The 26,571-nt window shown below is 39.5% G+C and overlaps 2 protein-coding genes across 2 annotated transcripts in view; both read left to right on the top strand.

Moving 5' to 3' along the window:
* Positions 1-14,003, top strand: part of psme4a (proteasome activator subunit 4a) — a 29,587-nt gene extending 15,584 nt beyond the window's left edge. Inside the window, exons 34-47 of the mRNA XM_088350799.1 lie at positions 84-153; positions 233-358; positions 433-585; positions 663-767; positions 854-945; positions 1,045-1,176; positions 1,447-1,655; positions 1,764-1,849; positions 2,401-2,529; positions 4,207-4,362; positions 5,474-5,636; positions 11,567-11,700; positions 11,764-11,904; positions 13,174-14,003. Coding sequence (XP_088206925.1) covers positions 84-153; positions 233-358; positions 433-585; positions 663-767; positions 854-945; positions 1,045-1,176; positions 1,447-1,655; positions 1,764-1,849; positions 2,401-2,529; positions 4,207-4,362; positions 5,474-5,636; positions 11,567-11,700; positions 11,764-11,898 — 1,690 coding nt within the window. The 3' untranslated portion in view covers positions 11,899-11,904; positions 13,174-14,003. The remainder of the gene's footprint in view (positions 1-83; positions 154-232; positions 359-432; positions 586-662; positions 768-853; positions 946-1,044; positions 1,177-1,446; positions 1,656-1,763; positions 1,850-2,400; positions 2,530-4,206; positions 4,363-5,473; positions 5,637-11,566; positions 11,701-11,763; positions 11,905-13,173) is intronic.
* Positions 14,004-21,013: 7,010 nt separating this feature from the next.
* Positions 21,014-24,151, top strand: gpr75 (G protein-coupled receptor 75). The gene is made up of 2 exons (XM_088351915.1): positions 21,014-21,280; positions 22,433-24,151. The coding sequence occupies exon 2, from the start codon at positions 22,510-22,512 to the stop codon at positions 24,106-24,108; it is 1,599 nt and encodes a 532-aa protein (XP_088208041.1). The 5' UTR covers positions 21,014-21,280; positions 22,433-22,509; the 3' UTR covers positions 24,109-24,151.
* Positions 24,152-26,571: the final 2,420 nt, after the last annotated feature.

The raw sequence follows: 26,571 nt of genomic DNA, 5'->3' as shown, positions 1-26,571 counted from the left end.
ACTTTTTTTCATAAGTTTTGTTTTTTTGGTACTCCTAGTTGTGTTTTAGTCAGTGTTTTTTTTTTTTTTTCTATATTTCCTAGGAAACTCACCATATATGCTCCTGAGAATGAACAGCCGAAACAGAGCCTAACAAGAGAGGAAATGACAGAGGTTTGCATACATAATAAGCACACAAAAGTAACAATCTCTGTATTTTATCAACAAATTGTCACCCTGTTTTTTTGTGCAGCGGGAACAGATCATCTATGATCATTTCTCAGACCCGGTATTCATTAATCAATTTGTTGAATATCTCTCGCTGGAGGATCGAAAGGGCAAAGACAAGTTCAGCACGCGCAGGTTCTGTTTGTTCAAGGTGAGGACATTTTGGAGAAGTGCTTTCTGTTTAAAAGAGGATGATTAAAGCTATTTCTGAAATGTATTTTCTAGGGATTGTTCCGCAATTTCTGTGACACCTTCCTGCCTCTGCTGCTGCCTCACATGGAGCGCTTGGTTGCAGACACCCATGAGAGCAAGCAGCGATGTGTGGCCGAGATCATATCTGGCCTCATCAGAGGATGCAAACACTGGAATTACTTAAAGGTGAAATTTAGTTTTTCTTTTTTTTTTTTGTTTACTGTTGTTTGTCTTTAACTTCATTTTGAGTGATGCATTTTCAGGTCGAACACCTTTGGGAAGTTTTGTGTCCAATCCTACGCACAGCTATGTCTAACATCACTGTAGAAACATACACAGATTGGGGAACATGCATTGCCACAGCCTGTGTAAGCTTTCTTGTTCTACATTTAACTTTTTTCTTTTTTGTTTTCATTTTTCCTGACCTTTTTTGTCTGTTCTTTCCTATCCATAGGAGAGTAGAGACCCTCGCAAATTGCACTGGCTGTTTGAGATGCTCATGGAGTCTCCAATCAATGGAGAGGGAGGCTCATTTGTTGATGCCTGGTCAGTAGAAAGATTGCCCACCTTAGTAATAGTGCTGAGAGCGCTTGTAAAATGCTGACTTGACACAAAAAAACACATTCTCTTCTCACCCCACCCCAGTCGCCTGTATGTGCTGCAAGGAGGCCTTGCTCAGCAAGAGTGGCGTGTGCCAGAGCTCCTTCACAGACTGCTGAAATATTTGGAACCCAAATTGACTCAGGTTTACAAAAATGTACGAGAGCGAATTGGGAGGTGAGACATCAGTTCCTTCTAAGCACTTGAGATTATGACATTTTTCAATGTGTTTGCAAAGAAAAATGGTTAAACAATAAAATCGATAAGTCTCATTAACTTAGTTTATCTATTCCGTTGCTAAAACCGTACCTAATTTTGTTCATAGATTTCAATCAAGCAAGTACTTTATCTTCCGATTACTCAATGTGAGATTGTGTTATGGTCTCGTGAAGCAACAGAAATAAAGTGACCTTGGAAACCCTGTATTTTCTCTCCCGTTCCTTCCAGCGTACTGACCTACATCTTCATGATAGACGTCAACCTGCCTTACACTCAGAAAACCAGCTCGCCTCGCATTTCTGACTTCACAGACCGAATTTTGGTCCAGCTAAAGCCCCTGACTGAAGGTGACGAGGAGATCCAGAACCATGTTGTGGAAGAGAATGAAGTGGGGGAGCAGGATGAGAGAACGCAAGCAATAAAACTTCTTAAAACAGGTGAGTTAATACCAAGAAAGCCATGTAAAATCCTCCAAACCGGTGAGTTAATACCAAGAATGCCATGTAAAATCGTATATTTTTTTAATGATATCAACGTGTTTGCAGTTTTAAAGTGGCTGATTGCAAGCGCAGGCCGCTCCTACTCTACCGCCGTTCCAGAGAATCTGCGTTTGTTGCCCTTACTGTTCAAGGTATTGTCTTGCACAAAGATTAAAGCAGGGGTCTTCTAAACTGGCAAGAGATTTTAATGATTGACTGAGTTAATTATAACCAAACTTAAAATAATTAGAACTATGTAATAACATAATAATAACATAGTAACAACAGAGTAATAACTTAAATTATTAAAAAAAATCTCAAACTGGTAGCCCTTAGTAATAATAAGTAACAAAAGTGTTGCTCTCAGCTTCAAAAATGTTGTTTACCCTTGGATTAAACTGTATTTTGAACTGGAGAGCGGCAGTAGCTCAGGAGGTAGAGCGATCGTTTTAGGATTAAGGGATCCCAGTTCGAATCCCGGCTTGTCCGTGTTACATGTCGAAGTGTCCTTGGGTAATACACTGAACCCCCAATACCCCCAATAAGCAGGTTAGCGCCTTACATGGCTGCACAGATCACGGCCGCTATTGGGAAATGTGAAGCACAATGTAAAGCGCTTTGGGAAGTCATTGACTTGAAAAGCGCTATATAAATGCAGATCATTTCATTTCATTTCAAGTATGAAAACTGCATCTGGTTGCAGATTGCTCCTGTAGAGAACGATGACAGCTACGATGAGCTGAAGAGGGATGCAAAAACCTGCCTAACCCTCATGTCCCAGGGGCTCCTTTACACAGAGCAGATCCCCATGGTGCTTGATGCCCTGCAGGAGGTAAGTGATCAAGCAACAGTTGTTGACCTAACTTAATATATATTTTTGGATGAATATGGTTTATTTCATGAAAAATTATTGCGTCTTTTCTGAGCCACAAAGATGTTAAAGATATTTGTAAATATCCTAGCTGTCATGTTAGTCAAAATGAACACATTTTCCATGAACTTCTCATGATTTTCAACTCGCACCTTCTACACTGCACCATGAAGTCCAAGAAGTGTATTGAGGGAAATTGTCAATATTCAACTAATTGGTCCGTTTTTTACAGCAAACAATGTTTTTGCTTACTTGTACTATTCCACTGACTTTTGCTTACGGACACAACAATTACAATCAATTCCACTAGATAGCACAAATGCGCATATAACCTATTTGTGCCCTATAGAGATTTAATATTGACCCTTTGCACACACGTAACCTAACCACGTGACACCATGACAGATGGTTGTAACCCTTACTAAACAATGGGTGAGGCCAGTAAACAATTGACAGCAACAGAAACACCTATACTATTCAACACCATTAGAAATGTCTAAACAAATGAATATTGTGCATCTGTCAGATGAGGTGGCTCACCTTTTATGAAAGTACAAAGGGCGCCGTTTAGAGAAACTGAGGATAGCATTAGCAACACTAGCTACCGAGTGATACGATCTTTCTCTGGACACATTTACACATCCAAACAAATTGTCCAGTCTGCCTGACTCCAGAAGATGACTGTTATGAAATTCTGGTTCGTCATAATAAAAGCCGATTTTTCACGTAGTAAGGAATTGCAACGATAAGACACTAACATGGCTAGTTAGCACTATCTAACTTATTAAATCGAGTGTCTTTGACGTAACTCGTACTTACTTAACATAAAATTTCTTGGGAATACATCAAACGTACCTGGTAGAAAATGATAGCTGCAAATCCTAGAATACTTGAGGGCTGCCCGTGTTGTGCATTAGTTCCTCTGTTTGACTGCAGATAACATTGTCGTCTTTTGTCCTCATCAAAAGGGATAAAATTCCAAATCGTGCTTAGAAGCTTGACCACCGACAAGAATAAATCACCATGGTAAAAAGTGATAGTTATTTTCTTCTGTCGCGGTTTTTGATATTTGATTCAATTCTACTGCCATGCGCTCAAGTGCTCCTTGCCGTCTGTCATGGCTCTCATTCTGCAAAAGAAGGCTACATGGCGCCACGTGCAAAGGGTCAATATTAGAATATATGAAATCATGCACAGATGTGTGTTATTTTGCAAATAAATCAAAATAAGACCATTATTTAAAATGTTGTATTTGAGAATTTAAAGTTCTAAACTCTAACCATCATAGTAATATTCCTAATTTCTAGGAATAAAATGAATAATAATACTGGAAAAATTGTAAGTGAAAAACTAACAAAAACAAGTGTGTTTTCAAAAATGTTTATGTAACAAAATAGAAAATTTACATAAGCATAATTTAATGCTACCCAAAAATTGCCATTTAGGGTTACAAAGTTCTTACCGTCCATAAAATTTAAACTGAGGAACTCGATTGCATCATAAATTTTAGTATTTTACCTTAAAATACTCATAAATTGAGCATATGCATGAAGGCAGCCTTTTTTCCTAATATATGAAAGCTGCATTCACGCGAGCGCCGCCCCTTTCACACTCAATGACGTGAATGTGTGTCGGCAGATTGCAGGCAGCAGCTCCTGGCACGCCCGCTACACGGTGCTGACGTACCTCCAGATCATGGCGTTTTACAACCTGTTCACCTTCATGAGCGACCAGAAAGCTGTCAACGACGTGCGGGCTTTGGTTATAAGGCTGCTGGAGGACGAGCAGCTGGAGGTAACAAAATAATAAAAAAAAATTCAACTTCCAATATAAACCCAAAAAGGGTTTTTGGGAGTTTGCCACAAAAATGGTGTGCTCATTTGTTATCTTTGAGCTTCATGGTAGTGATTCAGAGTTCACCTCCAAGCTCCCCTCTTGCCCCATGACAAACACACGCACACCCCTCCCTTTTGTCCTTCGACTGTTGCTATGGAAACCAGTGGCTGCAGTAATCTGTTGCTATGGAGATCATTTTCAGATTGAAAGAGGAAGCGAGGGATGCCGTAGAAACAACACAGATCGGAGGAGAGCTGGAAGTTGTCGTCTTTTTGTTACGCTTAATATTTAACACAGCCCAATGTTCAAAATGCGTATCCGTTCCGCCTTCATTCTATTGTGCATTGGGCCGCAACTAACGACTTTTCACCGACTATTGAAACGATTATTTGAATAATTGGATCATTTTTTCTTTAGCATGAAGTTGATTTAATTATGTATCAAATGATAATCCACACAAGAAAATTGATACGTTTTACTAACTGAAGTTTGTCGTTTTTAGCCTTTAACAACTTAAGTTTGTTCTTTGGACTGCATGCATTTAATTTCACATTCATTTGTCAGGCACAGTCAAGCATATAACGTTTAAGCCGTCTGTTAAAGTGAACTATAGGCGTATAAAATGTTCAATCCAGGTGATCAAAACTGTATTGGCTTCAATGTTACTTGAATCGTACAGAGGCGAGTCAGACTCATTTTCAACTGTCCGGCGTAGTTTTTTTAAATGCTCATGTATCAGCGAGGTACTGCCATGCTATTAGTCTTTTTTTTTTTCCGTATCGAGGCTTAAATGCTCCCAAATTTGACATCTTTTGGTACATACGCTCTATGTTGACTCCTTCAGTTCTGTATGTAACCGTTTTGAAACAGACGCTATTGTGCAAAAGCGACTCTCTGCAGAAATTATAATCATGTTAGGTGCCTCACTCTGTTGGTAAAACATGTCTGACGACGATAGTCAATGGAATCCATTGTGGACTATTTCTATCATCGTTTTTTTTCATCAATTTCGACTAAAATCTTTGCAGCCTAATTGTGAATGCTTACTTAATGTTGTAACCCTCCGTAGGTAAGAGAAATGGCTGCCACCACGCTCAGCGGCTTCCTCCAGTGCAATTTCCTCCGCATGGACGCCCCCATGCAGGCTCACTTTGAGGCTCTGTGCAAGACTCGCCTCCCTAAAAAGAGAAAGAGGGGCAGGGACTCCATTGTGGACCCCATCCCTTCTGGAGGTGAGTGTTACATATAGGGAAATATGAGTACTGTATATTCCAGACTACAGATTGCACCTGATTAAAAGCTGTAGGTGCATTGTTACGAAAACAACTCAAATTGTTTTTTGCATTTTAAACTGTAGGCTTAAACAGCCATAAAAATGAGCTAATTCATGTCCATTTCTTTCATTTAGAAAAAAAAAATCACTTTGTGTGACACTCGTTTGTAGACTATGTTTACAGCAGTCAATCTTAATGAACTAGCGCAACAGTACATATTCATTTAATTGGCATAAACATATATGCAGAAGTGTGAATTTTTTTTCTTAAAACAAAGCTTAATGTACTTTGCTGACTAAAATTTAGAGGCTAATACAATTACAACAGACTGTAGACATGCAGAGTCATGCAACTGATCTTAAGCTCTCCCATCCCTTGCACACATTACAAAGTGATAGAGGAGTCCCAGTATTGCTGCTACTACATAAAATCATACGCTAATGCTTGGAATCTTTCTAACAATTACTGTCTGCTGATTAGTGATGAGTGGTTCATTATCTGCGAGTCAAGGTGTGAGTAGATGACGCAAGCGGTGACGTTTGAAGGCCTACAATGCAGATTCACCAAGTGACTGATTCAGGAAGTGATTCGCTAGTTTTGAGTGTGGTTCAAAATAATAGTGGCAAACGTGGCGACATGGCGTGCCATGTAATGAGTATGATGCACAATGTGCAAGAATTATTTGGGTTTTTGGTTGACTTTGTCTTAAATTTGATTTTAAAAGGCATTCAAAAGTCTTTAAAAGTCTTGGATTTTTCTTGCCTTTAGGTTTAGGAACCCTGCCTGATCTTGTAGCCTCTACGTGTGTGTGTGTGTGGAGCATTTCCCTTGAGGGCTTCACTGTTTAAATTTAGGCTTAAAACACACTTCTATTCTACAGCTTATGAATGACCTATATTTCCTGTTGACGATATCTGGGTATTCATTGTTATTGCAACCTCCGTTGCAGCCTGGTCATCCTGGAAATGGGGTTACCTCATGTGTGGTGGTCCCTTCTCAAGGTTTCTTCATTTTCCTCATGTTGAGGTTTTCAGTTTTTCCTTTGCCGTAATGTAGGCAGCGGCAGTCAAGCTAGCTTCGGCTGGGACGTGACTCGCCTTCACTCCCCGCAGCCGCTTTCTTTCCTGCTCGTCGACCGTTCGGCTTTTGGTTGACTCTGCGGCGTCGAATCGTCTCTTCGCTCGTTTGAGTGTGCTTCGTCAAGAGCGAGTCGCCATAACGCCAAAAGCTTGTCGCCACAACGTTAAAGATCGGCCATTGTTGACGCTGGCAAACATGGCGGCGCTACTTGTATAGCGACCAACAGTCGGGGAAACTAAGTCCGGCGAAAATAACAACTTGAGACTCAGAGGGCGATTGGGTGATGCGACCAGCGGACGGTGCCGTAAGAGGAACGTGAAATTTTCAAGATGCCGAGCAGAGATAAAGAACTCGAGGAAATTAAAAAGTCACTCGGCTTTTTAATGGATAAAATGGATATCGTCACCAGACAACAAGACACAATTTTGAGTTTAATGGCAGAAATCAAAGACCTAAAAAACGAAAACATGGAGAAAGAAAAGAGGATTATTGCACTAGAAGGACGCGTAGCAGATCTGGAACAGTATACCAGGATAAACGACATCATTATCACCGGTTTGGACATCAAACCTCGGACCTATGCCAAGGCTGTGGCAAATACAAATATTGCAACAGATGCTGATGAGGATTCAGCTGAGCAACAGGTCATTGCTTTTATGAGTAAAAAAGGCATATCCATCAATGCTGAGGACATAGAAGCATGCCACCCATTAACGAGAGGTGACAACCGACCCAAGGCGACCATCGTAAGGTTTGTTAACAGAAAACGGAAACATGAAATCCTTAAGCAAGGAAAAAAACTAAAAGGGACTAATGTTTATTTAAATGAACACTTAAGCAAAAAAAACTCTGACATTGCAAGACAGGCTCGATTTTTGAGGAAAACGAACAAAATACAAGGAACATGGACTTCAAACTGCAGAGTATACATAAAGTTAAACGGCACTCCGGAACAAGCAAAAATATTATGGGTTCGAGAAATGCAGGAGCTGGACAGATTTGCCTGAAGTGTAACAATGGCATCCTGGACTGACAATATGGACACCCTTATTACAGATCACAATAAAAAAATCAATCATAAAATATTAGGCCATGATTTACCGGAACTGAGCATTGTTAATCACACTGACTCCAATAATTCAAGATTAGATGACTTCGATCCTGACCACAAATTCATATCAGCTAGCTCAGACAATTGCAAATATTATACTGGAAATGAATACAATACCTTTGTTAAATCTGAAGACAAATTCTCAATAATACACTTTAACAGTAGAAGTATGTACACAAATTTTGATGACATCACTGAGTACTTACAACAATTTGAGAACCCGTTTAGTGTTATTGCAGTTTCTGAAACGTGGTTCAGTGAGGGAAGGGGTGTAAATTTTGAATTAAATAATTATAATCTGAACTATGTAAATAGAACTAACAAAATAGGAGGTGGAGTAGCTATATATGTGCACAAAAGATTAAAATCGAAAATATTACAAAACATGTCATTTGTCATTGACGATTTACTTGAATGTATTACAATAGAAATTATAAATGAAAAAAGGAAAAATATCATAGTCAGTTGTGTGTATAGAACACCGGGCTCAAATCTGGAAACCTTCACAAACTGGGCTGAAAAAACATATTCAACAATAAGCGCCAAAACACTATTCATTTGTGGAGATTTCAACATCGATCTAATGAATCCAAACAACCATAAAAACATTGATGACTATATTAATATGATGTACAGTATGAGTTTGTACCCAACTATATTAAGGCCTAGTAGACTCACTTCACACAGTGCAACACTCATTGACAATATATTTACAAATAATATGGAATTTACAAATGTCAGCGGGTTACTGGTTTGTGATATTTCTGATCACCTACCAGTATTTACAGTATATGATGAAAAGGTTACTAGACAAGAATCAATTAAGGATTATGTTTACAAACGAGTTAGAACTGAAGCGACTATTATATCACTGTATGATGACTTAGTTAAACAAAACTGGAATGCTATATATGGTACAGATGATGTGGATGGTGCGTTTGACATATTTTTGGAAATATTCACCAACAAGTACAACAAAAATTGCCCAATGAGACAAATTAATATTAAGAATAAATCTGTAAATCATCCATGGATAACTAAGGGTTTACATAATGCTTGTAAGAAAAAAAACTACTTATATAGAAAATTTATTAAACTAAGAACTAAGGAAGCCGAAACCCGGTATAAAACGTATAAAAACAAATTGACAGGAATATTAAGAGCAAGCAAGAAATTATACTATACCAATTTATTACATCATAACAAAAGTAATATCAAAGGTATTTGGGATATATTAAATAGTATAATAAAAGGAAAGAATGTAAGCAATGCATATCCAAACTATTTTATTGATAAGAACAGTGAAAATTATAATTTAAATCAAGTTGTGGAGAATTTCAATAGTTATTTTGTAAATGTTGGACCAGAGCTCGCTGCAAATATCCCAGAGTGCAGTGGTAAACAATTTGAGTCACTAATAAAAATGAACTCCAAGACCATGTTTTTATCTGGGGTTACGGAATCAGAAATCTTAGACGTGGTTAACAACTGTAAAAACAAAACGTCTATGGATTGTTTTGACATCGATATGGTACTAATTAAGCAAATTATAAACAGCATTGTGAAACCATTGACCTACATCTGTAATCTATCATTTCTAACAGGCACATTTCCAAATCAAATGAAAATAGCAAAAGTTATACCAATATACAAAAATGGGAACAAGCACATTTTTACAAACTATAGACCGGTATCTCTGCTTCCTCAGTTCTCTAAAATATTAGAGAGACTTTACAATAATAGACTGGAACAATTTGTAGATAAACATAAATTGATTAATGAAAGTCAATATGGTTTTAGAGCAAACAGATCAGCAACAATGGCAATTATTGATGCAGTAGAAGAAATCACCCACAGTATAGAAAAGAAGAGCTACGCAGTCGGGGTATTTATTGACTTAAAAAAAGCATTTGATACCATTAATCATAATATACTATTAAAAAAACTGGAAAGATATGGCATCAGGGGAGTGGCTTTGAAATGGATTCAAAGTTTGACGGGGAGGAAGCAATATGTAAAAATGGGAGAGTTTTCATCTGAATATTTGGACATCTGTTGTGGAGTACCACAGGGTTCTATCCTGGGACCAAAGCTATTTAATTTATATATTAACGATATTTTTAATGTTTCAAAACTATTGAAAATAGTAGTATTTGCAGATGACACTAACATTTTCTATTCAAATGATAACTATATGGATTTGGTAACCTGTATTAATCGTGAACTAATTAACCTAAAAGTATGGATGGATATAAATAAATTATCTTTAAATTTAAATAAAACCAAAGTAATATTCTTTGGTAATCGTAAGGCAAATCAAAATTTAGAAGTAAAAATGGATGGTGTCACAATAGACATTGTATCAGAAATTAAGTTTTTAGGGGTCATAATAGACAATAAACTAAGTTGGAAAACACACATCAGACACATACAAACAAAGGTATCTAAAAGCATTTCAATAATTAATAAAACCAAAGTTCTTTTACATTATAATGCATTGTATTTATTATATTGTTCTCTCGTTCTGCCATATTTAACATATGGTGCAGAAGTCTGGGGAAATAATTACAAAAGTTCTCTACAGCCCCTTTTTATCCTTCAAAAACGTGCAATAAGAACCATACACAGGGTAGGATATCGGGATCATACCAATATTTTATTCATGCAGTCCAATTTATTGAAACTGGATGATTTAATAAAATTTTTCACTTCACAACTGTTATTTAAAGTCAACAAAAACATAGTGCCAGAAAACATACAAAGATTATTCACTCGGAAAGAGGGAAATTATAACTTGAGGGGCTGTGGTGAATTCAAAATCCCAAAGGTGAGAACCACCAGGAGAAGTATGTGTGTGTCTGTGTGTGGAGTCAGACTTTGGAATAATTTGCAAAATGAAATCAAACAATGTCCAAATATCCATGTGTTCAAATTTAAATACAAAAAAGCATTACTGGCGAAATACAGAGATGAAGAAAATGGGATATGAGGGAGACTGGAAATACTGCACTTCAAACCATGGCTAACTTTTTGTTATTGTGCTATTATCACATCAGAACTGTTATAAATATTGTGTTTATTTTTATTGATATTATCACTGGTGCCGCAGTGACATTATGCGCATTATGACGTTGAGGGATGGGTATTGCGAAGATTAGTGTATAAAATATGTGATTATTGTAACTTATAATTATTGATATCTGACCTATGTAATAAGTATATCCATGAGATTTTGTTGTATTGTACACAAGAGGGAGCTATCTATAAAATGTATTTAATAGGGAAGATAAAGGGGTAGGAAAAATAAGCATCTGCTTCTGACTACCCCTTTTCGAACATTTTGTGGGACATTATTTCGTTGTTGACTCATTGTTTTTGTCCTGTTTTTATTTTTATGTTCGAAATAAAATTTTCATTCATTCATTCATTCATAGATCAGGGGGACAGTGTCATAAAAGTCTGTAGTTTGCAGTCTGTGTAGCCCTTTGAGACTCTTTGTGATTAGGGGCGTCACAAATAAACATGACTTGACTTCATGGGGCTTCATTTTGCCATCACTACGCCTGATTTTTTTTTCGTGGAAGCAGCTCACTTATTATTGGGTTAATTTTTGCTCTTGAGCCGAAAACTGACGTATTGGCTTGTAGTCCGAGATTCACGGTACGTTTGAGTTTATGCATACGTTGCGTTTTGGCAGATCTGGTGCGACGTCACGCCGGAGTCCTGGGCCTGAGCGCTTGCATCCTTTCCAGCCCGTACGATGTGCCCACATGGATGCCACAGTTGTTGATGGACCTTAGCGCACACCTCAACGACACACAACCCATCGAAGTACGTTGAAGTGTAAGCCTTTGCACCTTCCGTGATATCACAATCCGGATTTTGATGCCGCAGATGACGGTGAAGAAGACTTTGTCTAACTTCCGGAGGACGCATCACGACAACTGGCAGCAGCACAAGCAGCAGTTCACGGACGACCAGTTGCTGGTGCTCACTGACCTGCTGGTGTCCCCGTGCTACTACGCTTAAAGCCTGGTAACAACTTCAAGAAAGGAGAGACCTAATAGGGGTGCAACTAAATGAGGAATAATATAGCATCAAAATAAGCATTGATTGTTTCTTTTATTCAGGCACAGTACAAAAAAGCATTTACGTATATATATTTTCACCAAAAACACTTGTACAATACAATGATATAGTATATAGAAATGAGGAATTTTTCAAATGTCTACTCCTCTTACTTGCAGGGAAGTTCAAAATCCAAACAAGAAAACAGAACCTTGAAATTAGAAAATTAAGAAATGGCATTTCAAAATTACTATAATATTGCTAGCGACATCTATGGAATAAACTTTGAGATACTTTTTGGGATGGGAATTCTCCAAATGCCCTTGAATATCAGCTTCTCTACAGTAAATGTTTTTTTGTTTAACTAAAAGAAAACAATGATCTGTTTTCAATCAAAATCCCACATTTTGCTTATGTCCAGACAAAACCTTGTATGTAACACCTGGTAAATCTGTTTTTTTTTAATTAAAATCGTTTTTACTGTTGTTTATTACAACGTAATGAACATTGTTTGAAACAAGATTAGAGGTGGTTGTCTGGGATAAACATGTAATAGAAAAATGTATAAGAATATATCCTAATATAAATATATTAGGATGGATAAGCAACATGAACAAGATGGTGCTTGTTGACTGGCCTAATTTGTAATTGCATCAGAAAATAGTGCAATGAAACTAGTGCACTGATATTTAGTGCCAAAATTGTGCAAAAATACAGATGAATAAGAAGGTATGATTGTTTTTATCGTTAGGCAATTTAGTTATAGTTAGGTGTGCTTGTTTGGATTAGTAAAGTCTCAAATATTGGCTAACACAAACATTCAGATATTATTTTTACTAAACATTGGCAAAGTATTGGCTGTTTTGGCTTATTAGTTAAAACATAATATTTTGGTAGTAGTTGGATACCTATGGGCTGACCCCAAACAAAAACAAAAGAGAAACCTTCGCCAAATTCTTGACCTGATATGTCCCAAATCAGCTTTAGCCTAAAGCCAAGGTGTTAATATGACTGGCTAGAGAATGAGCCAGTGGAAAAAAGTAGAATACTACACAATCGATAACTTGTGATACAACAGGAATATGAACAAGATTTTTTTTTCAGAATACATGGATTAAAATGAACTAGCTTTAAGGTCATTAGGTCCATTGATTATTCATAAATCAATATGACCAATATTTGAATATTTGCGGCATTTTTTTTGACTTCACTTCTATTTCTGTTTTTGCATTTTAGGCTACTTCCTAGCCAGCCAGCTCGCATGGAGGATATCGCTGCAGTTTCAAGGCGCTTCAAAATGTTGCGTATTATCCATGTAGCTCATTTGCATTTCCTCTATACTTAATATTTAAGGATCAATCATAGCAACCATGGATGACCTGCAGCACGCACCATTTCTGTACAGATTTTCATTTGTTTTTTGATTTAAAACGCGGAAGGTCGGACACATTTCCCAGGGTTTCATCCCCGAGAATCGACTTAGCCAATATGATGTGCGAGGCGTTTTCTTGATCTTCGCCGTCAAGCGGAGCGTTTGTATCCTCCTCCAGAAATGTTGTCGATGGAACTCTTCGGATTTGACAAAAATGAAGCGAAACGCCGGTGAGTGTACTTTAGCAAATATGCAGACCTATTTATTTATTTATAATTTCCAAATGCTGCATTTTTTTGTCTCCTAGCAAGTGTTTTTTTCCGGGTTGAGTCGTAGGTGGGCGTGACTTTTATTTGGGGAAAGCACTCGAAGCAGAGTTCATCGAAACGCAAGCGCGTTTTTTTGTTTTTCTTGTGGTGCTCTCACAGTTTTGGACACGGCGGACACTTTGCAAGGTTCTCCCGTGCAAAACTACATCGATCCATAATTTCAATCATTTTCCCTAACGAGCTGCAATTATTTTTTTGTTCAAATTCTATTTTTCCTTGAAGACTTGAAAGGAGTCCAATCTTGGAAGCATTTAGTACCTCACCTTTGTATAGTGTAGTGCCAAAAACTGAAGTGAGTTTTCTTTTTTTGGATGTACCTGTTGCCTATTGTACTATATGTATGAATAAATGGTTTATAAAATACATTTTATACTCATTTGTTTTTTTGAAAGAAAAAAATATGTATAAATATATAATCTTTTTGAAATGACAACATATGTTTTTGCTATGTCGTTGTTATGCTAATACAATTTTATTACCAAGTCATAATAATTAGAAACAGTGTTAAAATATGCACAGTGGTTCAAGCTGAAAGCCCCTTTTTCAGATTAGTACAAAGTGTAAGAGTTTAACATGCATGTTTCAAATAACTTAGTGGCCTATTTCTATGTAGTTACGAGCACATTGTTAATATTGGAAGTAGAGTTGAACCCTTAATGCCAGCCCCTTACCCTTAACTTTTTGAAATTACTTATTATAGTATTGCTATGCTGTTACTATGTTACGACTATGCTATTACCAGGTTGTAATAATTAGTAAAAGGCTTAGTTGTTGAGGTTAAAAGCTACTTACAAAGTGTAAGAGCTTAAAATGCATTTCTAAAATAAGTTATTACTATGTTGTTACTACCATATTGTGATTGGATGCAGGGATGAACCCTGAATGCTGATGCCAGCATCTAGCCTAATTGAGTATACATACCCTAAAATATACAATGGAATATGTTTGAGTGTGCTTGTTGACTACGAGAACATGCCCCTTAACGTGACGGCCCGCCGGCGAACTGTTGAGAAGCACATTCGTACGATGTCACTGAAATACGTCATGCCACATATCATTGGAAAGCTTAAACTCATGGGATTCAATTTCAAAATCTACTCAGAAAAACATCACGATCAGTCTGAAACAGGACACCTGAAAACTATAAAGCCAAGATAGCTCACGCTAATTAGACAATTCTTTGTATGGACTGGTTATATCCAGGACCGTCCAGTGAATCCAACCATGTGAAATATTGACTCCAAAACACAATAATGCCGACACATTTAAAAAAAAATCCACCTAAAAGCATCTCTGCTTTGTTCGATATTTCTCTTTTTAATTTGTGTGTTTGGCTTTAAAACTCCTTTAAAAATAAACAATCAAAGTTATTCCCAATATGGTAGTAAGCCTCTGACCTTTTGATTGACGCCACTCTTGGCCAATTACAAGCTTTCTTTCACGTTCCACAGCCCGCATTAGCGTAAGTGGGCCTGTATTGATACAACGGATATTGCCTCCTTTAGCTCTGAAAACCTTTGCCAGTAGTAACAGATTCAAATGACGATTGACATATTGGTTAGCCAATGAAATTCTGAGAAGTATGACAAGCAGATGTAAAGCGTGTCTTCAAATTAGACCCTAAAATAAACGTGCGTCACGCCACTTGTGATTCATTTTCACGCACCATTATTATGCGCAAGTGTGCCCAAAACTGATAGAGATGCGGGAAGAGAAGTCAAACATTTACAACTCTTTCAAAATGTCTGGAAAATTGCCAAAGTAAAATACACAGTTGCACAATCTTTTACAAATTAATTTTCTGGTCGTCTGCAAATGGCCACACCTACACCTACCCTTTGAAACACGTGTAAAATACAATGTTTTTCAGATGGTGATCAAATTTGACAAAGTATCAGGTAAGGCTTTAAGCTATTCTCTCTCCTGTTTTCCAGCTATGATGCCCATGCTACACTTTTCTGCTGTCATTTGCTTTCAAAAAAACATTCTAGCGAGAACAAATATTTATTTCTGTGGGTCCCAACTCAGATTGCTCAATGTTAGTAGGACTTGCCATGATTATTTTAGGTGGGGACAGAACTTCAGAGTGTTATCTTTCAAAAGACACCCTAACGGTTCGAGATCAGCATTTGATTTACTTTGGGAACGTCTTGGATTAGGAATTTAGGCAAATTTTAAAGGAATATTAAGGGGTTAAACTGATTTAAAAGTAATTAGATATTGGAAAAATAATGTAAAAAAACGCACTAGTGCTATATTTACATTAAATATATATCTTCATTATATTTTGACCTTTTATGTTCGGTGGGCCGTAGTTTGCCCACTCGTGATCTGGGTGCTATGAACCTAAAATTACCCCTGTTATAATGTTTTCTCTCAATAGCCAGGGTTGGGTAGGGTTACTTTAACTTGATTACTTTCAATTACTTTTGGATTACCCCAATACCAAATATGCTAATAAAAGACAAAAGAAACTAAATATGAATAAAATTACTACATTTTGTGCAGGCTTGGGGAGTAACGGAATACATGGAACGGCAAAAATTATGTTGGCAAGCTGTTTGGATTTATTTTCATTTTGTTTCTGTCGCATTTTATGTTAGTTTTGCCGGAGATCAAAGCCAGGAGAGAAATCTTACCACGTGTTGAGAGTCATAATTTTATTCATATTTAGTTTCTTTTGTCTTTTATTAGGATAGTTGGTATTGGAGTAATCCAAAAGTAATTGGAAGTAATCAAGTTAAAGTAACTTTACCCAACCCTGTCAATAGCATAGCAGCAAATATAAAGTGCAACCGTACTTCCTGAACTCTAGACATTAAAAAGCGGTAGATTATAAAGCGTAGTCTATTTTTATGCACGAAACTCAATCTGTCCCCAGAATATTCCAAAAAGCAACGTGTTTATTTGAAACCAAAATTGGTTAACGTACCACGTGCAAAAACTTTGTTCCGCTTCAAAATAAAGCAGCTCTCGAGGAAAATACTTGTCTCTAGTTTTTTGTTGTTCAAATTCGAAAAGCAATGGTAGATTTCGTTTAAAGTGTTAGTCTACAGGGAGTGCAGAATTATTAGGCAAGTTGTATTTTTGAGGATTAATTTTATCATTGAACAACAACCATGTTCTTAATGAACCCAAAAGTCTCATTAATATCAAAGCTGAATATTTTGGAAGTTGGAGTGGGGCTTTTTTAGTTTTAGCTATTTTAGGAGGATATCTGTGTGTGCAGGTGACTATTACTGTGCATAATTATTAGGCAACTTAACAAAAAACAAATGTATACCCATTTCAATTATTTATTTTAATCAGGGAAACCAATATAACAGCTCAACATTCACAAATATACATTTCTGACATTCAAAAACAAAACAAAAACAAATCAGTGACCAATATAGCCACCTTTCTTTGCAAGGACACTCAAAAGCCTGCCATCCATGGATTCTGTCAGTGCTTTGATCTGTTCACGATCAACATTGCGTGCAGCAGCAACCACAGCCTCCCAGACACTGTTCAGAGAGGTGTACTGTTTTCCCTCCTTGTAAATCTCACATTTGATGAGGGACCACAGGTTCTCTATGGGGTTCAGATCAGGTGAACAAGGAGGCCATGTCATTAGTTTTTCTTCTTTTAGACCCTTTCTTGCCAGCCACGCTGTGGAGTACTTGGATGCGTGTGATGGAGCGTTGTCCTGCATGAAAATCATGTTTTTCTTGAAGGATGCGGACTTCTTCCTGTACCACTGCTTGAAGAAGGTGTCTTCCAGAAACTGGCAGTAGGACTGGGAGTTGAGCTTGAGTCCATCCTCAACCCGAAAAGGCCCCACAAGCTCATCTTTGATGATACCAGCCCATACCAGTACCCCACCTCCACCTTGCTGGCGTCTGAGGCGGACTGGAGCTCTCTGCCCTTTACCGATCCAGCCACGGGCCCATCCATCTGGCCCATCAAGACTCACTCTCATTTCATCAGTCCATAAAACCTTAGAAAAATCCGTCTTGAGATTTTTCTTGGCCCAGTCTTGACGTTTCAGCTTGTGTGTCTTGTTCAGTGGTGGTCGTTTTTCAGCCTTTCTTACCTTGGCCATGTCTCTGAGTATTGCACACCTTGTGCTTTTGGGCACTCCAGTGATGTTGCAGATCTGAAATATGGCAAAACTGGTGGCAAGTGGCATCTTGGCAGCTGTACGCTTGACTTTTCTCAGTTCACGGGCAGTTATTTTGCGCCTTGGTTTTTCTACACGCTTCTTGCGACCCTGTTGACTATTTTGAATGTAACGCTTGATTGTTCGATGATCACGCTTCAGAAGCTTGGCAATTTTAAGAGTGCTGCATCCCTCTGCAAGATATCTCACTATTTTTGACTTTTCAGAGCCTGTCAAGTCCCTCTTCTGACCCATTTTGCCAAAGGAAAGGAAGTTGCCTAATAATTATGCACACCTGATATAGGGTGTTGATGTCATTAGACCACACCCCTTCTCATTACAGAGATGCACATCACCTGATATGCTTAATTGGTAGTAGGCTTTCGAGCCTATACAGCTTGGAGTAAGACAACATGCATAAAGAGGATGATGTGGTCAAAATACTCATTTGCCTAATAATTCTGCACTCCCTGTAATGCAGCAAACTAGTGTTGGTGAGACCGAACTCAAAATATACGTGTACTAATGTTTTTAATCTACACATATACTAACTGTGATAGAATGTTTAATCGTTTTTCAAAATAAGAAACGACTAGGTTATATACTCTTATGCTCTTTTCTGCTTGTGAAAATATGCAAAAACAAAAATAAAGTACATGTTAGCAATGCCAGTTAGCAATTAGCATTGGTGTTAAAAAATGGTGTAGAGGGAACATACACTGTACAACACAACAAAATGCGAAACTATCAATCCACACCGTGTTTGGGTGATATGCAGGAGGCCCTACATACACTTTCGGGATACAGTGGGACCTCGCTACTTCGCAGTTCCACGTTCGCGGGTTCAGAGCTTCGCGGGTCTAAAAAATAATAAGAAAATTAAATTAAAAAAAAAAAAAATATATATATATTTTTAAGCATTTTTGAAAGGGCGTCGCTACTTCGTGGATTTTCACTTTTCGCAGGTGGTTTTGGTCCACATTAACCGGGTCTAAAAAAATAAATAAAATAAGATAATTTAAAAAAAAACTTTTTTAAGCATTTTTGAAGGTGCGTCGCTACTTCGTGGATTTTCACTTTTCGCGGGTGGTTTTGATCCCCATTAACCGCGATAACCGAGGGATTACTGTATAGCATGTCACCAAACTTTGGCTGGAGTTAGGGTTTTAAGCAATTGGGTTTTTGGTTTGAACAATTTTATTGACACTATTAACAGCAAATAAACAATACTTGCTCTGTCACCTCTGTGTAGCGGCTAACACCCAGGGGGACAGCTGTAGTCAGTGTATTAATAGCAAAGCCGCTCAAAGAGTGGTAGAATGCCTGATGCGGGCCTCACGTAAATGGATGACATTGTTGCGTTCATCATGTGATGTCCTCCTTTTAAGCAATTGGGACATCACTAGTATCACAACTGGTAAGATGCCCGTTTTCCACACACCGCATTGTGGGTTCTTGGGTAATGGTTTCGGTTGGACCTCGCCAGGGTTAGAGTTTTGGTTGCTTGTAGCTCAAATGGTTAGATTCCTGTAGTACACTTACAGATTTAGGGGTTCAATTGGCTATCAAGGAAGTTCTAACTCGCTGATTAGGGTTTTTGTTGGTGCTAAGGTCAGGGTTTTGGATTCCCCAACAAAAACTTAAATCATAGGATTTGCACTGCCTTGGCTGGGACTCAAACCCAGGACCCTGTGAAAGTAATGCAGACATCTTAATATTTAAGCTACCAACATTCTGAGATGCTAGTCTTCCACACACAGATATAAGGCTTCTAGGCTATAGTTGAGTTAGAGTAAGAATTTGAACCAGAATTTGAAAGAGCACCAGTATCTTAAATAATAATAGTCCCGTATTTCACTTTCAAGATTGTTAGTTCAAACCTCAGTCAAAGAAGTACAAATCCTGGGGTTAGGATTTTGGTTGGAGCTAGAGTTTTTGTTTCTCCTACAAAAACCCTTCTCTAAGGATTTGTACTGCCTTGTCTAGGGATTGAACTCAGGATCCTGTTAGTGAAGTGCAGCTCTCTTACCTCATTTCCCTATGCAATATTATTGGTTATGGTTTGGGAGCTAGGGTTCTTGTTAGTTTTGGTTGTAGTTTGTAAAAGCCGGTGTATCTTAAATGATAAGATTCCTATATCACACTCACGAGGTTAAGGATTCGATCCGCCAAGTCAACAAAGGACAAATTTCAGGGTTAGAGTTTTGGTAGGCGCTAGAATAAGGGTTTTGGTTGCTTCAGCAACAACAAAAATTGAAACCAGAGTCATGTGACTAAAATGCAGGCATTATACCAACTAAGGTACCCGCATGCAACCAAAACTCTACCCCTAACTCCAACATTAACAATAGCTACAGCAAAAACCCTGAACCATAGCCTCAATCAAAAATATAAACCTAGCTCCTACCAAAACCCATGGATAATGTAGTATTTTTTATAGAAAAGTGGTAGGCGTTTTTAGGTGGCAAAATGCTGTAGCCCAACATGTAAAGCCTGGAGTACACAGGTATAAGATTGTAAGTACGTCAAAGGTATTATTATTTATATTTATTATTATATATATATATGTATATTATAAAAATAAGCTGCGGTCAATCATGGACAATTCATCACATCTACTACACAGCATTCTATCCAGACAGAAGAGCAGCTTCAGCGACAGACTGCTATCACAGTCTTGTACCACGGACAGACTGAAGAGGTCTTTTGTTCCTCATACCATGAGGCTCTTTAACTCCACCCGGCGGAGTAGAGGCCCGCATTAAACCACACCCCCTACATTGCATATTACCGTATTTTATTGCAATGTGTATTCTGTGTAGCACTATCTAGATACTCTATATAACACGCTACAGTGGGTATTAGCATGTCACATTGGGCATTTGTATATTGTATTCTTTTTGCTTTATTATTGTTTTGTTCTCAGCGAAGGGATGCTGCTGGAAATGTGAATTTCCCTGCGGGGATGAATAAAGTATCCATCTCTATCTAATTCATAATATAACATTTACACGTACATTTGTATAAGATACAAGATAGTTACTGAAAAAAAAACAATACACAGACAGAGTAGAAGGTTTGACTATGATACCGTAAACATTTCTTTCAGTTTCTATGTCTAGTGGTCAAAAATACACACTGTCCCTTTAAGGCACTAGTTGAATGCAGCGCTCGATGCTGCGTTCGCATGCGTCGCCGTGACTTCATTCTCGGCTTTTATTTTTTCCATTTTTTTAACCAGTGCGCGTCCGCTCGCTGGTGTCAAAAATGGATGCGTCGCCAAGAAGACGAGAAACCCTCCTGCGCCCACCAAACGATTAAAAAATGGGGACTATGACGTTTCCGATCGCATTAAAATCAACGCAATAGTGCGTTTTACGTCCTAAATGGAGATATCTTTCCGCTACGAAGATGCGTTGCGTTCACGTGCCAGCGAGCTGATTTTGACAAAAGATGGGCTGTGTTAAGTGATGGAGATCTGAGAAAGATTTGTGAATTAAGGTAAGATTTGTGTCAAATACAGGCGATGAGATGATAACGTAAAAACGAGTTATAGGCGATGTGTGCATGCGCATCGGTTTTTGTTTTGACACTAATTAGAATCCATTCTCCATTAGTGATTGAAATTCCGGCTCTTTTTAGAGAACTGGCTCTTTCGGCTTGGCTCACTGATTATAGTTGAGTCTTTCGACTCCTAAACCGCTCTTGCGCCACACCCACCGCCCCTTTTAATGTTATATTAATATAGCACGCAGAAAATGAATTTCAAATAATGTATTAATGCTAAAGTGTTAAAATCGCTTTTATTGTATCGATATACAGTAAACTCTTTCAACTTTTTTATATTAAGCAAACTACAGAGATTATGACCCTTGTTTTGACCAGTCACAAGCATCTTCGGAAGAGAGGTAAAGAAAGAGACAAGATACAGACAGTAAGCGAGAGAGAGATGATAAAAGGGAGAAAGAGAAAAAAAGAGACACATATATGGCGAAAGGAAGAGTGCGAGAGACACAGAGAGAAGTAAAGAGAGACAGTGACAGATCGAGAGAGAGAGAGAGGAAGTTAGAGACTGAGAAAAAGAGAGATACAGAAGGAAAGAAACAAGACAAAGGCGGTGAAAGATGGAGAAAGAAAGTTTGCGAGAGAGAGAAATTGGAAAAGAGAGAAAGAGACAGAAAAAAAAGGGACAGAGATAGTAAGAAAAAATATTGCCAAGAGAGAGCAAGAAAGAGACAGAGAGTAACATGAAGAAAGATAAGGAAAAAAGGGAGAAGGACAATGAGAAAGAGACAGTGAGAGCAAGAGAGCGAGAAAAAAGAAAGATAAATGAAGAGACTAAGAGCGAAAACAAGAGACAAAAGACAAAAAAGGAGACAGAAAAAGATACAAGAGAAAGAAAATGAGAATGAGAAGGACAGAGAGAAAAAGAGATAACAAACAAAAGAGATGGAGAGAAAAATAGACAAAAGGAGAGTGCGAGAGAAAGAGAATAAAAGAGTGAGAGAGAAAGACTGAAAGAGAGAGAGCAAAGGAAAGAGTTAAAGAGAGAAAGGAGCGTTTCTCATTGATTTGATTACACCTCGAAGAGCTAGCGCATAAAGCCATTTTACTCGCTTACCATGCATCACTATTCTCCATTGTTTCATTTAGGAGGAAGCAACGGTGGCACCTGCATCCTCCAATCGTGGACTTCAAGTTGGTTTTCTGGAAACGATGCGAGGAAAACCATGAATAACGGCACGGAGGCGTCAGCGGAGCTGCAAGTGAGCTTCAACAGCAGCCATACGGCAAACTCCCATCCAGTTTGGGCGGTCGTCCACACGGCCACCTTGACTTTTTGCTCCCTTCTCCTGGTCTTCATCTTCTGTTTGGGTTCCTACGGGAACCTGGTGGTTTTTCTCTCCTTCTTCGACCCCGCCTTCCGAAAGTTCCGCACCAACTTTGACTTCATGATCCTCAACCTTTCCTTTTGCGACTTGTTCATCTGCTGCGTGACGGCCCCCATGTTCGCTTTGGTGCTCTACCTGGACGCCAATGGCGGGGACGGCGTTTCTAAGGGTTTTTGTTTTGCTTTTCACCTCACCAGTTCGGGTTTTATACTTATGTCCCTGGAGACGGTTGCCGTCATCGCCCTGCACCGGCTACGTATGGTTTTGGGTCAACAACCCAACCGGACCGCGTCTTTCCCGTGCACCCTGACTCTTACAGCGCTGTTGTGGACCTCCAGCTTCACTATTGCCACCTTGCTCACTTATCGAGCCTACCCGAGTGGTGACGGACCCTGTTTACCCCATTCAGGTCCTGTAGGGGGTCAGGCCAGGATGGTTTTGTACGCCTACCTTGCCGATTTTGCGTTTTGCGTAGCCGTAGTCTCCGTTTCCTACTTAATGATTGCGCAGACTTTACGCAAAAACGCGCAAGTGCGAAAGTGCCCCGTCATGGCGGTAGCAGCCACCTGCACCCCCACCCTGCCTCCAGTGGTGAGCTCTGGTTTTGAAGGGGTGCAGTGTACCACCCAACCCCCTCTGTACCGAAACCAAACATATAACAAGTTCCAAAACGTCCAGACGCATCCCTACAGAACCAAACCGCTGGTCCCGGGTGCTGCCCAGGGTGCTACCTGCTGCCAAATGGTCTCCACCGTCAACGTGGCCACAAAAGACTCCAAAGCCGTGGTAACCTGTGTGGTAATCGTCTTTTCTGTTCTTCTGTGTTGCCTCCCCATGGGTATCTCCCTAGCGAGGGATGCCCTCTCACCGGAGATCACTTTCTCGCACTACCAGTTCGAACTCTGCGGTTTTGTGCTCATTTTCCTGAAATCGGGCATCAATCCTTTCGTGTACTCACGTAACAGCGCGGGATTGCGTCGCAGGGTTCTTTGTTGCCTCCACTGGGTGGCACTGGGGCTCCTCTGCTGCAAACGCAAGACTCGTCTCCATGCTATGGGGAAGGGCAGCCTGGAAGTCAACCGCAACAAGTCCTCGCATCACGAAACCAACTCGGCTTACGTACTCTCGCCCAAGGCGCAGAGGAGATTAGTGGACCAGGCCTGCGGGCCCAGCCAGTCCAGGGAGGGTGCAAGTCCTAGGGGCGGGCGCAGACCCCGTCCCCCCAGCACGTCCACGCCCATCAACACCCGAATCGAACCATACTACAGTATTTACAACAGTAGTGGTCCCAGTTCGCCTACAAGTCTGCAGCCGGGCGGCTCGCAGACGTTGGCCTTTGCCAAGTCCTATGTGGCCATGCACTACCACACCCACCAGGACGCCTTACAGGACTTTGAGAGTACTTCGGTGCAGCAGATCCCAATACCTTCCGTGTGAATGTTGTCGCATCATGAGACCAATTTAGCTTACGTACTCTTACCTAAGGGAGGCTGATAGACTAGGCCAGCAAGCCCAGGGAGGGTTCAAGTCCATGGGGTGGCGATAGACTCTGTACCCCTAGTACATCCGTGCCATCCACACCAAATTGAACCCTGCTACAGTATTTACAACAGTAGTCGTCCCAGTTCGCCAACCAGTCTGCGGTCGTGCAGCTTGCAGACAATGGCCTTCGCCAAGTCCTAAGTGGCCATGCAGTACCACACGCACCAGGACGCCCTGCGGGACTTTGAAAGAACTTCGGTGCATCAGATCCCAATACACTCCGTGTGGACGCTTTTCAGATCCAGCGAGATCAGACGTATTCAAACCCCCATGCATGGACATGATCGCGCCAATAAAATGCTCCGTCATTTACACTGGCTGCCAGACTTACAAATGCGCTACAAAATGGTTGCCACAAAGACAGCGAATAATATCAAACTGTCACAAATAAATCAATGTATTTAATTGGAGTGTTCCATATCACATTTTTTATTTCTGAAACCAAACTCTTGAGTGGTCATCAGTATCCTACTGAAAAAAAAAATCACACATGCTAAAATAAGCTCATTCCAAACACTAGATTAACACAATTGACATTTATGAACCCCAATTGAAGGCTTATTGTAAATGATTTTCGAGTCACCATCTTGAGTGTTTTAAACAAGTGGCATAGAAAATAAATGTGATGACATCATTTTAACAAACTTTTCACTCACCCTGACTCTCTAACTCCACAACCATAAACCCGAATCCCCAACACTTGGCCCCTACCCCTGTAACACCATCCTTAACTCCTAACCCTCTAACCTTAACTCAAACCATACCCGAACCACTAACGATACCCTCTAACCTTGACCCTCAACCCCAGGGGTGGCCATCCCTGACCTCAAGAGCCGCATGTCCTGCATGTTTCTGGATTTTCTCTGCTCAAATACAGGGGAGTCCAATCACCTGCATCATTATCAAGCTCCCACACAGCTTGCAAACAATCTTAAAATTGACATCACCTAAGTTGGAGATGAGAAACCTCCAAAACATGCAGTACGTGCAGCTCTTGAAGACTGGGTTTTCCACCCTGCTCTACCCCTTACCTTCCCCTAACCCTCAACCTGACCCTTACCTGAAAATCCTAAATCCTCTACCCCTTACTCCTTACCTTTCCCTAACCCTCAACCTGACCCTTACCTGTGAATCCTAAATCCTCTACCCCTTACCCAACCCTCCAACCCAAACCCTGCAGCATTTACCCTCAAGACCTAACAACTAGACCAAACCCTCTACCCCTAAACCTACCCTACATGCCTAACCAAGCATACCCAACCCTAACCCCTACCCCTTGACTCCCAACCCCATACCCCGATTTACTTTCAAGTTTTAAGGCCCATTTATACTGGTACTGCAGTCTTCTCTCAAGTCAGGCGGTGTGGCTACACTCTACAAAGAACAAGGTGCCCTAGTTTTAATGATGTGAAATCTTTGGGCCAACATAAGTGCCATTTTGAACCCTATTTGCTGACGTAACTCCACCCAGATAGCTGGGTTACTTTGTATATTTTCTTGTGAGACCAATGAAGTAGACGTTGTTTTGGGACAGGCTTTGTGGAAGGATTCCGCCTCAAAACAAACTGGCCACTTTATATGTGAAACCTGTGACCACTTTTTACCTAATAAATGTTTGGCAAGTACTTTCCCTTTTTTGCTACCATGGCTCAAATGATTTATGGTGACTTTCGCTCCTGAAGCCCTTTTGGTATCTGCCTTCGAGAGTGTAGAACTGGAGTCGCAGGAAGCATTGAGTCTGAAAAAGGAACTGATTTCTTTGTATCGGCACTATGAAATGTGTACGGACGCTCACCTACTTATTATTATTTGACTTATTAAAAACGGTAGATACGATTTTTTTCGGGATGTGGAAAAATATCCGGACAAATTTTTGTATTGTGCACCTCTTTCCGAGTACATTACAGTACTGTAGTACTTCTTTCCGCCGCTACCGGCGTGTGGCGGCACTGGGAGAGGTCACCTAGCATCCACCCAGAAGAAGAAATCAGCTTCCTCTTGCTAGTTCGCGTGTAAACAATCTATATTGTATCTCCAGCGCGCTAAGAACTTTGACATTTTTATCGTTTAATATCTCGTGCATCCATTCAGTATGGTTGGTGTAAAGTGTAAAGAAGAGGCAAGCCATTTCTTTTGAATTGAAAGTGTAATAAGGAGGCTTGATGCGGTTGAGAAAATGGTTGGATCACTTTTTTTCGGCCACTCTCTACCACGGAGGAGGACCTCTTGAAGCTTACCTTTCAAAAGTAAGTTAAACTTAACTTTATCTTTATAGAGCACATTATTTTATGGGATGTTCATTTTTTTTAGTACAAAATACAGGATATTTATACAAGCCTTAAACATACTTATATAAAC

This window comes from Urocampus carinirostris, chromosome 13 (assembly GCF_059441175.1).
Source record: "Urocampus carinirostris isolate Australia breed hairy pipefish chromosome 13, RoL_Ucar_1.0, whole genome shotgun sequence".
NCBI classification, from domain to species: Eukaryota; Metazoa; Chordata; class Actinopteri; order Syngnathiformes; family Syngnathidae; genus Urocampus; species Urocampus carinirostris.
Note: the sequence above shows the minus strand (reverse complement) of the source record. Positions and strands in the feature narration are given on the sequence as shown.